Here is a 13,397-nt window from a genome sequence, read left to right as displayed (position 1 = left end):
GGTGGGTAGGGAAGTGGGGGGGGGTATGGGGGACTTTTGGAATAGTATTGGAAATGTAATTGAGGAAAATACGTAATAAAAAAAAAAGACAAAGATCACCAAAAAAAAAAAAAAAAAAGATTTATTGTGAGTACACTGTACAGATGGTTGTGGGCCTTCATGTGGTTGTTGTGGGAATTGAATTTTTAGGACCTCTGTTTGCTCCGGTCAACTCTGCTCACTCAGTCCCTGCTTGCTTCAGCCCAAAGATTTATTTATTATTATACATAAGTACACTGTAGCTGACTTCAGACACACCAGAAGGGGTATGTTTCTTTACAGGTGGTTGCTGGGATTTGAACTCAGGACTTTCTAAAGAGCAGTCAGTGCTCTTATCCGCTGAGCCATCTTGCCAGCCCCAGCTTTCATGGTCTTAAGGAGAGTATCCAAAGCTCTCAAAAAAGAGTGATTGGCCTGCTTGACGTTTTACTGTGTGGCCCTTTTTTCCCTCTCTGCCTGTGGAGAATTGACTCTGGCCTCAGGGCATTGTCTCATATGGTCTCTTGATTTCTCTGTGGATGTGGAACCTTTTCCTTTCAACATATCCCATGACTTTTGTCCCTTCAAGGGCACTATACCTGGCCAATGCCTATTCTGTGTGTGTGGATAACGTAACATGCAATGCTCTTGAGGACTGGTAATGTGCTCCAGCAATAATCTTGTGGGTTTTCAGACACCTTGAGTGCTACCCTGGCACTTCACATTTGGCACATCCAGAGTGGGACTTAGCATTGACCTCACCAAGTCTTGTTCCTCATCTCCAACTCCTGTCCTGCATTCAGGTCACCCAGATCTCTCTTCGGGCGGTCCTAGGATCAGCACAGAGGGAAGAGGCGAGGTAGCTCTTGGCCTTATGAAGCTGCCTTCTGTTCGATAAAACCCAAGACATATCTGCTATACATGAGGGTTCCTCAGCTCCATGGCCAGGCTGATCTCAGCTGGCACATCCACCTCTGTAGCTACACTCTTTCAGAATCCTGATCCTGACTTCTCCTGAACCCACAGCCTAAGCCGTGACTGCTTGTCTTATGGCCTTTTCTGTGCTCCCCTCGCATGTTAGTTAGGATGGTGTAGCTGAGCAGATCAGAGGAAGAAGGAGCCACAAGGAAGTGTTGGGTGGAGAGTATTCCCTTCAGTCTGGAGACCACAGTCCATGCTGCAGGTGTCCTGGACCTTCAGACTGCACAGGATTGCAGAGTGTGTTTTTACCTGTGGCTCGTGCTTGCCTATGGAGTACTTTCTAGCCCCAAGGGTTTGGTGTCCTGATGTAACCAGCATACCTAGCAAGAGTGAGGGTTTTTTAAAGAGCCACATGTGACCCTCACTCTGGCTATCTGGACCATTGAAACAAAGCACCTAGGGAGTTGGGATTTCTGCCAGAAATCTCATACTGAGGGAAGGAAATTACTGACTCCTGGTATGAACTAAGGGGGATCTTGTCCCTAGGAAAGCAAAAGGATTTCACATAGTGCGGACAGCTTGTCAGACCACCTTGCAGAAGAGACTAGAGTCAAAACAGTGATGGGTCACAGAAGAGGCAGGACCATACCTTGATCGGGAGTGCAGTTTATGCATATCTCTTGCCTTCTAGTTAAACCTTAACCTCGAGACAGGACCCTGAAGATAGACTTACTAGTGATAAATTTAAAGACACTGTGGGTACCTCTCTCTCACAGGACGGGGGTCACTGAGTCTATTTGTCCCTGTTCTTAATGTGGGCACATTGAATGTATCTGCTTTCCACTGTTAACTTGGCTCTTTTTTGGCTTATTGTGATGGTGGCTGAGCCTGGCTTGTTGGGGCACAGGCTGCAACCCTGAGTTATGGGGAATGGTCCTCAGTTCTTTAGCTATGTGTTCTTGGACTGTTGGTGTCTCACTCCATAAACAAAACCAAAATGTACTTGAGAAACTGTAAAGAGCACCTGGTGTTCAGTAGGAGCGGCCTTGCCTAACCTGACTTTCCCAGTTTTGTTTCAAGTAATAGCACATCCACTATCAGCTGATCAGTGTCCTCGAGACCAGCAGGTGCTCAACAGTGTCTGTGAGCCACACTGGAGGTTAATCGTCCAGCTTCTAAGGGAGGGTCGTGCCACCATGCAGGGCCCACAGCCTGCTTCATAGCCATCCCCTCGCCACTTGTCTCCTTTTCTCCTTCCAGCTACTTCCTGTGCTGTCCCTCCAAAGTACATGAGTGGCTCTAAGTGGTATGGCCGTCGGAGCCTACCTGAGCTCGGTGACTCTGCCACTGAAATCAAATATGGATCAGAACAGCAGACCAAGGGCATCGTGAAGCCTCCGCTGAGACGCTCTGCATCTCTGGAAAGTGTGGAGGTCAGTCAGCCAGCCCTTCCCATTTAGACTGCCAAACATTAGGGAAGTAATTGTTAATTTGTCACTGTCCATAGGTGGAATGTGGGCAACTCCTGTCAAAGCTGGCTGGATTCTGCTCTGGGATGCAGGAGCTTTCTGTATTTTCAGTGTGGCTTGCTGGTAGTTTATGCTAAGGAGCCAGAGTATGAAGAACAAGGCTCATGACCAACCTTATGTCTGAACCCTTGGCTTTGGAGAGGTGTTAGTCTTTACAAAGACTCTGCTTAGTGGGACCACAGCCTTTTGAGTTTCAGCCTGGGGGTGCTAGCCCAGAGCACATCTTTAGTGACCCCTACTACCCCAACATCCTTTGGGCTTATTCCTGATGTTTCATCCACTATCACCCATTGGGGCACTCACATCCTTCTCTTCCCTTTTTTTATAGAGCCTCAAGTCAGATGAAGATGCTGAGAGTGCGAAAGAACCTCAGAATGAATTATTTGAAGCACAAGGTAAGCCATAGCTTCATATTTCCTGCTGTGCCTGATTAGAGCTCTGAGAGCCAGATTGTTGGAGGGGACAATGTCTTAAAGAACTGCATGTTGTGTGTGTGTGAGGCCCTCGTAGGTTCCTCCTCCAGAGATGGTTGAAATGTTGGCATAGCCCCAGAGGCAGTCACCTGGTCTTCATTTTCCTCCAAGACTACCACTTGCAGAGACAGAGGCTTCCAGACAATGTTGCAGGGTGCTGCTGCTCTTAATCATGGCCAGTTAGTTCCAGTGTAGACCCAGACGACAAGTGTTACTCTTAGGCCAAAGGGATCTGCTTGGCTGGCTTGCAGTCTCTTGTGCTGTGAAGGGGTAGTCTCAGACCCTACCAGGGTTTGAGTTTCCTCCAGCAGCGGGTAGCACATGGTTCTGCTCCTGAAGAGACTGGCATAGCAACCAAAGATCCACAGTTGGAGCGAATGGGTACGTGAGCATCCGGAGAGTACAGCTGGACCAGGGGCTCTTGGCCATCAGAAGTGCTGTTGTCTGTGTGTGATGCTGAGCTCCAAATAGCCACTGGGTGCACAGGCATGACCTGGCTGTGGACTCCATCAGCACCTTTCTGCGATGGCAGTTGCATTACATGTTCCTGCGGGTACAGAAACTCACACAAAGTTTTTCATAGTAGTACTCTAGGAGACATTACAGAGGTTCTATAGATTTATTCAGACTCCTGCTTGCCTATGTTGCTTCTGTGATGAGAGATGATGAAATAGTGCTTAGGAATCCTAGGTTGGCTCACTGAGTAGAGTGCTTGTTATATAACCAGAGACCCTGATTCAGATTCCCAGCACTCATACAAAAAGTTGGGTTTGTCAGCCCACATCTGACATCTAGTGTTGGGGATGGCCTGTGGCTCTCATGTCCGGGTTCGAGCCTGGAGGGCATCTTGAAATCTGGAAGAAAAGAAGGAGCCTAGGCGGGTTGAGAAATAACAAAACCAAGACAACTAGTCTGCTCAAGGTTCAAATTTTTTTTTTAAATGTGTTCTTTTTTTTTTTTTTAAAGATTTATTTATTGATTATATGTAAGTACACTGTAGTTGTCTTCAGACACTCCAGAAGAGGGAATCAGATCTCATTATGGGTGGTTGTGAGCCACCATGTGGTTGCTGGAAGGTTCAAATTTTTAATGGCGGACACGCTTTATAAAGGAGAGGGGAAAGCCCATTCCCGCCAAATCATCCTTGGAGCCCAGCTGCAGGTGACCACGTGTAGGCTCCAGAACAGCTAGGCAGCAAGTAGCAGCAAGCAGCAGTGCCAGAACAATAGAGTGATCCAGGGAGGCAGGCTCCACCCTAGGTGATCTCCTTAGTGGCAACAAGGTCAAGCCTGGCTCAGCCTCTTCAGGCTTATGGGAGGCTACAGTCTAGCACTGGCAAGGTAGAGACACTGGGATCCCTAGGGCTTGCTGACTACTTAGGCTAGCCCAGTCAGTAAGCTCCAGGCTCAGTGAGAGACTCTGTCCTGGAGAGTAAGGTGGTAAGTGATTAAGACACCTGACATCTCCATGTGTTACATGTATGTGTATCAGTGAACACATGCAAATAGACAGACCAGACAGACAGATACATACACACTCACACACACACCACACACACTAATAAAAAATGAATTGACTCCTGGAACTTAACTGGGGAGATAATACCAAGGTTAGTGGCAAACAATTTGAAAGCAAGAAGACAATATGCAATTAGCTGCCAACACCAGTCATGCCACAGAAGTGATAAAAGTAGCTTGGCAGCATGGGGGTGTCAGGGCCTGAACACTCTGCAGGCCCTGAGGAACTGTCCAGGGGACAATAACCTAGGCCCTTCTGACCCCTTCGACAGGCTGAAGGCAGTCTGAGCAACTCTTACTTAGTGCAACCCGAGGCTCATGCAGAGGGTTTTTGATGAGCTTATGAATAAGAGTGAGGTTCACACCAGGCCTTGATGGCCACAGCAGCCAAGTGCTTCATGCTGCTGCAGAGCTTCTCTGGGAAGGGGATTGTAGTGCTTAGGAAAAGTTGAAGGAGGTGGGTAGCATGGTTCAGTGCTGAGATCCATGAAGGCTGAGTCCTGAACCATGGGAGGATGGGAAGGTCACTCACATAGCTGGTCTGTGGCTCAGCTGTAGACTGCCTTTGAATCAAAGGCCCTCTCAGCACGGCTTCCTCATAGCATAATGGCTCCGGTCTCCTCATGCAAGGTCTGGCCCGCTGCGCTGTTGATCTCCTATGTTATGGGAGCCTATCCTACAATCACACAGCATGACTTCTTTTATGTTCTGCTGGTGAAAGCTGTCTCAAGGCTTCTGAGGTTGCAGAGAGGCTACAGACCCCTGGGTATTGGTGGAAGAAAAAAATACCAGAATTTGGAGTTGTGTTTTTAAACTGCCTAATGTTGGAAAGCCAAAACACTGAAGGCAGTCATTTGAGACAAGGGGAGAAGAGAGACCATGAACGCCACATGTTCTTCAGTAAGCAAGTAGGGCGCAGACTGCATGGCCCTTTAGAGCCAGACCTGTGAGACCGAGGGCAGCAGGAAGTTGCTGTAAACCTTTGGAGAGGTCAGTGATGAAAGACGCTCATGTGTTGGGCTTCAGTGACCAGGAAAGAGGTGCTAGGGCTGGCTGAACAAACTGAATTCTCTTCTGGCTGCAGAGTGCCCAGCCCCATACTTCCTGTAAAGAATGGGGAGGTGCCCAGTGGATGCATTTGTAGAGCTGAAAAGACACTAGCCCACTTAGAGGCCAAGGACCAAGTCTAGGACTCATTGTTCTGCACACAGAAATCCCCAGCACTGGGATAATTCCCTGCAGTCTGTGTCTTGGGTCAGGCTGCACTGGCCACAGGCCCTTTGGTGTGCTTTCTACTGCCCAGCCCATGGTGTCATTTGGAATACTCCAGCTTGGCTCTCCATGGAGGACATGGCTTTTATGTTACTTGTTGAGTTATGAAAGTAACTAATGCCCATAAGCCTAAGTTATGGCTTCTTTATTGTTATTGTTTATCAACATTTAACTATGACCCTCCGTTGCTTCAGGCCAGCTGCGATCCTGGGGTTGTGAGGTCTTTGGGACACTCCGGAAATCCTGTAGCCCCTCCTTCAGCACTCCTGAGAACCTGGTCCAGGGCATCTGGCATGAGCTGGGGATTGGAAGCAGTGGTCACTTGAATGAGCAGGAGCTGGCTGTGGTCTGCCGAAGCATCGGGCTCCACAGTCTTGAGAAACAGGTGAAGGCCTGGGGCCACCTCAGTGTCATGGTATGTGTAGCGGTCACATTGAGTACTGAGCCTGGAAAACCAGTTCACCTTCAGACAGCAGTTTTTCTTCTGCAATTTGTAATCTCAGATCTTTTTGTTGTTGTTGTTGTTTTTTGTTTTGTTTTGTTTTTGTTTTTTGAGACAGGGTTTGTCTGTATAGCCCTGGCTGTCCTGGAACTCACTTTGTCGACCAGGCTGGCCTCCAACTCAGAAATCCGCCTGCCTCTGCCTCCCAAGTGCTGGGATTACAGGCGTACACCACCACACCTGGCAATCTCAGATCTTTTGATGGCTCCTGGTGCCATTGTCTAAAACTCTGAGATACCTTTGAGAGTCCATCTTCACCCACATAATTCATCCTCATAAACTCTCAGCTGCCATTGCGGGTCTCAGCTGCTTCTAAAAGTTTCACTTCCAGCCGTCCTTCTGCCTGAACCAAATATCTTTCTTCTTCTGCCCCGCCCAACCCAGCATATGAGCCTTGCTACACCCCGGGTATAGAGGTATAGATACCAGTTTTTTGGGAAGACTTGGACAGGAAGGTGGCTGTGGTGATACCATAGGTTCCCACCTGTTGTTGTTCCTACCTGGTATCCTTGCTGGACCATGAACTCTAAGGTTCAGGCTGGGTTTCCAGCAAAGCCCTGGCCCAGTGGATACTTGAGTATCTCTAGAGCTAGGATGCTCAGATGCTGCCCCCTCCCAGCTGGCAAGACGGGAGTATCCAAACAAACCAGCCGAAGCAGCCTTTGTAAAGCAGCTCGATAGACAGTTTAATCTTTAGATAAACTAAGAGCCCTAGGTGGGTGCTTGGAGCCAGAGGGACAGAGCAAGGTGGCTCTCCAGGCCTGAAGGGTGCTGGCTTTTGTCTAGGAACTTGAAGAACTGTTCAGCAAACTGGACCAAGATGGAGATGGCAGAGTGAGTCTTGCAGAGTTTCAGCTTGGCCTGTTTGGTCATGAGCCTCCTTCGCTTCCAGCATCTTCCAGTCTGATCAAACCAAACAGGCTTTGGTCTCATTATCAGGTAAAATGGGAGAATTAGATGTCACACACCAACAGTAGTTGGTGTTGCTCCTTGCCAGATGAGGGTGCTGGCTGATGATTGTGCCAGTGTCACGGCACTGAGCATAGAAGCTGTGTAAATGTGCACACACCTGTGTGTGTGCAGTGCTCTTGGGCCTTGAGCTTGTCTGGTGGTGCTCATTCCTGACTGTGTCTTACCTTCTCTGAGCTCTGTGTTCATCTCTAAAATGGAAGCAGTCTGAGCTCGTACGTACATCAGGAATATCAGAGAATAATGCGATATGGGGAACACAGCCGTTCCTTAGATTGTTCTCTCTATGTGCCACCGAGTTATGGTTTTCAGTGAGACTGCTGTCTCCCTCTCCCTTTCTGCACTAGAAATGGGTTGTAGAGTAGTATGACTTGTCTGAGATTTTTCCTCTGTGGATTATTTTTCCTGACCTGAAGTTGTGAATTTTATTTTGTCTAAGCCACTTTGCCCACTGGTGACTGGCCCAACCCTTTGTTTTATTAGCATCAGGACATAGCACAGGCTAGCTCTGGGGACAGGCACTGCTATGGGCAAGATGCACTTGAGAATCTGAGGTTTTGACTGAGTCAGTGGGGATCTGCAAGGCAGACACTACAGAATGGTAACAGCCCTGCGAGTCAGAAATACCAGGAGCTGAGTGTGGAGCTGTGGTGGAGTGGTGGAATTCTTTCCCAGCAAGAACAAGCTCTGGGCCATTCTTAGCACCACATATAAACACATAAATGCAAGTCTGAGAGCCTGAAGATGAGACTACCCCCCCCCCCCGCACACACACACAAGCCATATTCAGTGTTGGTTCAGCTGGATACACCCTCTGAATGAGGCCACGTGTTTCTCGTGCTTTGGTATCACTGGCACATGTTATCAAATAGTATCCTCAGAGTCTCTGAACCTCCTCCTACAAGACCCCGCAACTGTCTAGACACCACAGGCTAGCATGTAAGGAGGGCTGTGGGTCCCATGTGCTTCTCGGAAGTTGCCTCTTCACATAGTAGCCTCATCCATGGCAGAGGTCATGGTCTAGAATGTTGTAGACGTTACAGCTCCCTTCTGTATACCTTACTTCTTTCCTTCCCTGCACTTGGTGACCTGCTTCCATGTTTCTGGCACTGTGGATGTTGGACCATCTTCCCACCTTATTCAGTTTGCTCACAAACTACATACAGGTATACAGCACAGGCATACAGCAGCATTCATACATACTGTACTGTGCTCACTGTGCACACATCATCTAGACACGCACAACTTACTGAGTGCACACTCATCCACCATACTTGCATTGCTATTGTAGATGTGGCACATCCATTTTATATGTGTATCTTCTGTGCACACACTTTAAACACTCACCACTTGTACACATGTATGTTCACTATACACTCATTACCAATTATGTACATATTTTCTGTATGTACACCCATTCTAGACATGCTCAGGTTCTCTATGTGTGTACCCTCTCTAGACATGAGAACTTCATGAAGACACATGGCATCCACTGTGCCTGCACATCCACTATATATAGATGTGCTTAGGCTCTGTACATGCATCGCCCAGGGTAGAAACATGCGTACACATCCACACATGCACTGAATGTGTGCACATTCACATCTACAGTGCACAGGTACCCACTATAGATTTGCGATGTCTCTGTGCACCACTCAGTGTTGACCTGTGCACATTCCTGTATATGTGTACCTACTGTGTACTCCACATCTCCTGTATGTGCACATCTGCTGAAGACAAGCACAGGTTCTCTATATGCACAACCATTGTAGGTACACAGTAGAACAAAGGTTCTATATGTACACCCATATAGATATGTCCACATCCACTATACTTACTCATTGTATATAAACACATCTTACTCTATGTGCTCCTGCTATAAACATATGTTCAGGCTCTGTACATACACAACCAGATAAACATTTGCTTATCCACTGTACATGTGTATACATATGTGCACATCAAATGCAGGTGTGTACCTACCGTAAACATACATAATCACAGCAGACATTTATTTATTAAATGTATAAACTTACTGTGTGTTTACATACATGGCACACATTCATGTGTGCTCACAGTTTGTATACAAATATGTACATATATTAACATATGCCCACACTCACTCTGCATACTTTGTGCATGCACATACACTGTGCACTTGTGGCACATGCTGCCAAGACAAGGAGAGGATTAGTCTGTAAGACACCAGATTCCTGTCCTCCTGATGTTTCTTGTTTCATGCCTGCCTCTTACTTTGGGCAACATTCAAGACTCAAGGACTTCAGCAAAGTGACCAGCTTGACTGCAAGGTTGAGCCTGCCATGTCCCATGTGGACTCTGGTGGCTTTATGTGACTGTGCCAGCTCCAGGAAGGCAAGCTCCAGAGGGATTCACCTCCACCACGTCCTTCTTCTAGATCCAGAGGAGGGACTAGCAATTCCTCAGTGCATTTGGGTATCAGAGCTTGTGTTCAGGTGGGTCAGTAAACATAGCAGAGACATTCTCTCCCTTTGTAAATGGAACAAGATGTCTGCTTTGTTGTAAACAAAAGGATTGAGAGACAGCCACACCTCTCAGCAAATACTCTCTCCCTGGGCATGCTGGAGAGGTTGGGCCAGCTGAAAGAGCTGGTGGTGTATTGGACAAGAGGGGCACTGGAGCTGCAGGAATGGTGGGAGTCAAGAGAACCTCTAGCATGCCCTGCCCAGAATGCTGCACTCTGATGAAAGGTTTGCAGGCTGCTCTGGGAGAGTTGTCAGACTGAGGCCCAAGAAAAGGGCAAGCTAGGAAGGGGAGAAGACAGGCTGGTAAGTGTTGGAGAAAGCGTTTCAGCCTGGGAATCTTGAAAAGAGAAAGGAGATGGAGGAGCTGCAGGTGGTGAGGGGAGTTCACAACAGCCCGTCTGTTTCCTGAAGCAGGGAGTGGGTCCTGGGTGCAGTGGGTGCACGGTGTTCCCTAGTATACAGCAAGTACTACCTCCCTCAGTTCCAAGGTTCCTTACAGTGGAGACTTGTGAAGAGCCCCAGGTGGGACAGGAGAGGGTAGGAAATCATTCTCACCCTTGGGTTCAGGAGGTAGAGAAGCCTCACAGGTAGCTTTCCCTCTGGGAGACTTTCCTATCTCATAATCCTCCCTAGTACTGCTACAGCCTAGTACAACTGGGCTATGGGACTGAGTTCTGGAAAATGCGGAGTTCTGCTTTAGCTATTCTGCCCCTTTGAGCCCATCTGTCACTTCCTCCCTTACCTGGGTTTTCCTGGTACTTTCTTAACAAAGACAGGAATGGCCAGGTCCCTTTATGGGTCCTCTTTACATGATGGCTTGTTTGCCAGAGCTGGCACAGGCCTCACAGGTATGAGGTGACAGTGATAAATAGGAGCAAGTATCCAAGAATCCTTGCAAGACCAGGGGCTGGGGTCCAAGGACTAGGTGCGGTTGCACTTCTGTCCCTTGCCGGACCTTGTTATCCCAGGTAAACCCTAAGCTATGCCAAGTGTCTTCCCTAGGGAAGGGGGCTGCGGATCATTGTGGGTATGCGTTCTCTTCTTTTAGGCTTCCATGAGAAGGCAAAATACTGAACACAGGCTGTCAAGGTGAGACATTTGTTAGTGTGCACAGACACCCCAATCTTAACATGCCTCAGTGCTCAGAGCATCTTCCTTCCTGATGTGCAGGAGGAGAGCGGCTGCCACACCACCACGACCTCGTCCCTCGTGTCTGTGTGCTCAGGCCTGCGCCTCTTCTCCAGTGTCGACGATGGCAGTGGCTTTGCCTTTCCCGAGCAGGTCATCTCCGCATGGGCCCAGGAGGGCATTCAGAATGGCAGGGAGATCTTGCAGGTTTGCAACTCACTGTTTATGGCTGCCCTGTTGTATAACGTTCTAAGGCACTGTGGGGCTGAGCAGGGGATGTGGGGGCCACGTGTCCACAGAAGATAAATGCAGCAGAGCATGTGCTGACAGTATTTCACTCCATGCATAGGAGCCCCTAAAGGGAATATTTTTTCATAATTTTTTGCAATTAAAATGTAGGAAATTTTAATTTGAAACTTTAAAACATAGAGAAAGCAGTCGGGAAATATCCATTCAAGGATGCCTGGGGAGAATGGCTCAGTTGGTAAAATACTAGATACAAATGCATGAGGAGCTGAGTGTTTGTAATCCCAGCCCTGACGAGGCAGAGGCAAGAGGATCCTCAGAGTTTGGCTCTAAGGCCTACCAGCTTAACCTACTTGAAAACCCTAGGTGCTAATAAAAGAACTTGTCTCAAAACAACAACAGCAAACAAACAAACAAATAAAAGTCTAGGAGAGTTGCATCTGAAGAGCAACAACACAGCCTTCCTTTTGTGAATGTGCACCCACATGCACGTGAGCCTCTGGTAGAATTTTTCCAAACATAGACAAATGTGTTACACATTCTAGCTTAATTTTCTTAGTGTTGGTATCATACTGTGTCACTATTGGTTTATGCAGTCCTTCCTTGCGAGTGGACAAGTAGGTTTTTCTGTGATTTCTGTCCATATCTCAACTTCTGTGCTTAGGCTGATGTTGCTCTGTGTAGTTAATTCCTGAAGCTATACATTTTTATTGTTTTAAATACTCTTGTTTCTACCCTATGAGTTCTAGAAACAGAGGCACAAACCATCGTCTAGCTTTATTCATTTTGGTTATGGTTTTGGTTTGTTTGTGCATGTGTGTGTGCATGCGTGCGTATATGCCATGGTGCACATGCCATGGTGCACATGTGGAGCTCAGAGGATAACTTCAGGTATCAGTCCTTGCCTTTTATTTTGTTTGAGAGGAACTCTTTTGTCCATAAGCGCATATGCCAGCTAGCTGGTGAACTTTGAGGACTCCTCCTGCCTTCCTCTCATTTCACCCTAAGAAAGAGCGCTGGCATTGCAGCTGTGAGCTACAGCGCCAAGCTTTACTTGAACATTCACACTTAGGTTCCTACGCTTACGAGCAAGTACTTTGCCATTGACCCAGCTCCACAGCTCTCCCGGGTAGTTTTGACGTCTCCCTTTTACTTAGACAAGAAACAGTTGCTGTGACATAGTTCTCTAACTTTTCCGACCTTGGTCCATCTGGGGACCTTTGCAAGGGGCTCCCAGCACTCTTGCCTGGTTTGTGGGTTATATACTGAGACTTTTTCATTCACATAAAAAAGAGCCTATCAGGGGCCTGACTGGCCCTAAGGAGTTGGATGTCAAGTGTTAGGTGGTTATATCAGGACTTTGGTCTCTCCTCTCCACATGGGTCGGCCAAAGGCTTACCTTAGTAATTAAAACTGTTGGTTTCAGAGGGAGAAAGGGACCCACTCCCCAGTTCTCCTCTTCAGTCCATGTGGTGTGTTGAGGTGGGCTATGCTCCTTACTGCAGCTTGTACTTTGATTAGGCAGAAAACCTCTGTCCATGTTGATTTGTACCCACTGTTGTAATGGGATCTTGAGGACTATAGTATGATGAAGAAGCCCAATGTTGACAGCCCAGTTGAGTTACTGAGGTTGAGAAAGATCACCCCAACAACCAGAGACCCTTGCGGACAGGAAAGGGGCAGGTGCTTGCTGTAGTGGCCACTGTGGGTATGGGCCCCTGCATTGTCACAGGGCAAGAGATTACACTTGGAGAAGTCTCTCACTCTGCCTTGCCTTCTGGGGCTTCCTGATTCCAGAGCCTGGACTTCAGTGTGGATGAGAAGGTGAACCTCTTGGAGCTGACCTGGGCCCTTGACAATGAACTGCTAACTGTGGATGGTGTCATCCAGCAGGCAGCCCTGGCCTGCTACCGCCAGGAACTGAGCTACCACCAGTAAGAGCCCACAAGGGAATGGGATAAAGTCCTGCTTGTGGGGTCCACCTCCCAAGAACTTCAGGTTGTATCTCCTGTGCCTTACCTCTGTCTCCTCTGGTGATTCCTGGTCTGCCTGTTTCCTGCTCTCCTGTCCCTGTAAATTAAACTCAAATGAAGAGAGCAGAGGAGGCCTGAGGGCCTGTAGCTGTTTACTGTTGCTACTGCTTGCATTATGTGTCCCCAGAATTAAAGACTACAAGTGTATCCTTAAATATGGGGACATGCTTAGACATCCGTATGTCCAGGAACTCCTTCAGCCACTTTTATTATGTTTTAAAATTTGAACTTGCCGGGCGTGGTGGCGCACGCCTTTAATCCCAGCACTCGGGAGGCAGAGGCAGG

The 13,397-nt window shown here is 47.9% G+C and overlaps 1 protein-coding gene across 2 annotated transcripts in view; it reads left to right on the top strand.

Moving 5' to 3' along the window:
* The window catches only part of Ninl (ninein like), a 76,242-nt gene that overhangs the window by 35,064 nt on the left and 27,781 nt on the right, over positions 1-13,397 (top strand). For both annotated transcript variants that reach the window (XM_021156253.1, XM_029473962.1), the window contains exons 4-9: positions 2,200-2,372; positions 2,797-2,863; positions 5,925-6,115; positions 7,019-7,171; positions 10,876-11,040; positions 12,877-13,013. In XM_021156253.1, coding sequence (XP_021011912.1) covers positions 2,200-2,372; positions 2,797-2,863; positions 5,925-6,115; positions 7,019-7,171; positions 10,876-11,040; positions 12,877-13,013 — 886 coding nt within the window. The remainder of the gene's footprint in view (positions 1-2,199; positions 2,373-2,796; positions 2,864-5,924; positions 6,116-7,018; positions 7,172-10,875; positions 11,041-12,876; positions 13,014-13,397) is intronic.

This window comes from Mus caroli, chromosome 2 (genome assembly GCF_900094665.2).
Source record: "Mus caroli chromosome 2, CAROLI_EIJ_v1.1, whole genome shotgun sequence".
Lineage (NCBI taxonomy): Eukaryota > Metazoa > Chordata > Mammalia > Rodentia > Muridae > Mus > Mus caroli.
This window is presented reverse-complemented; position numbering and strand designations above follow the sequence as displayed.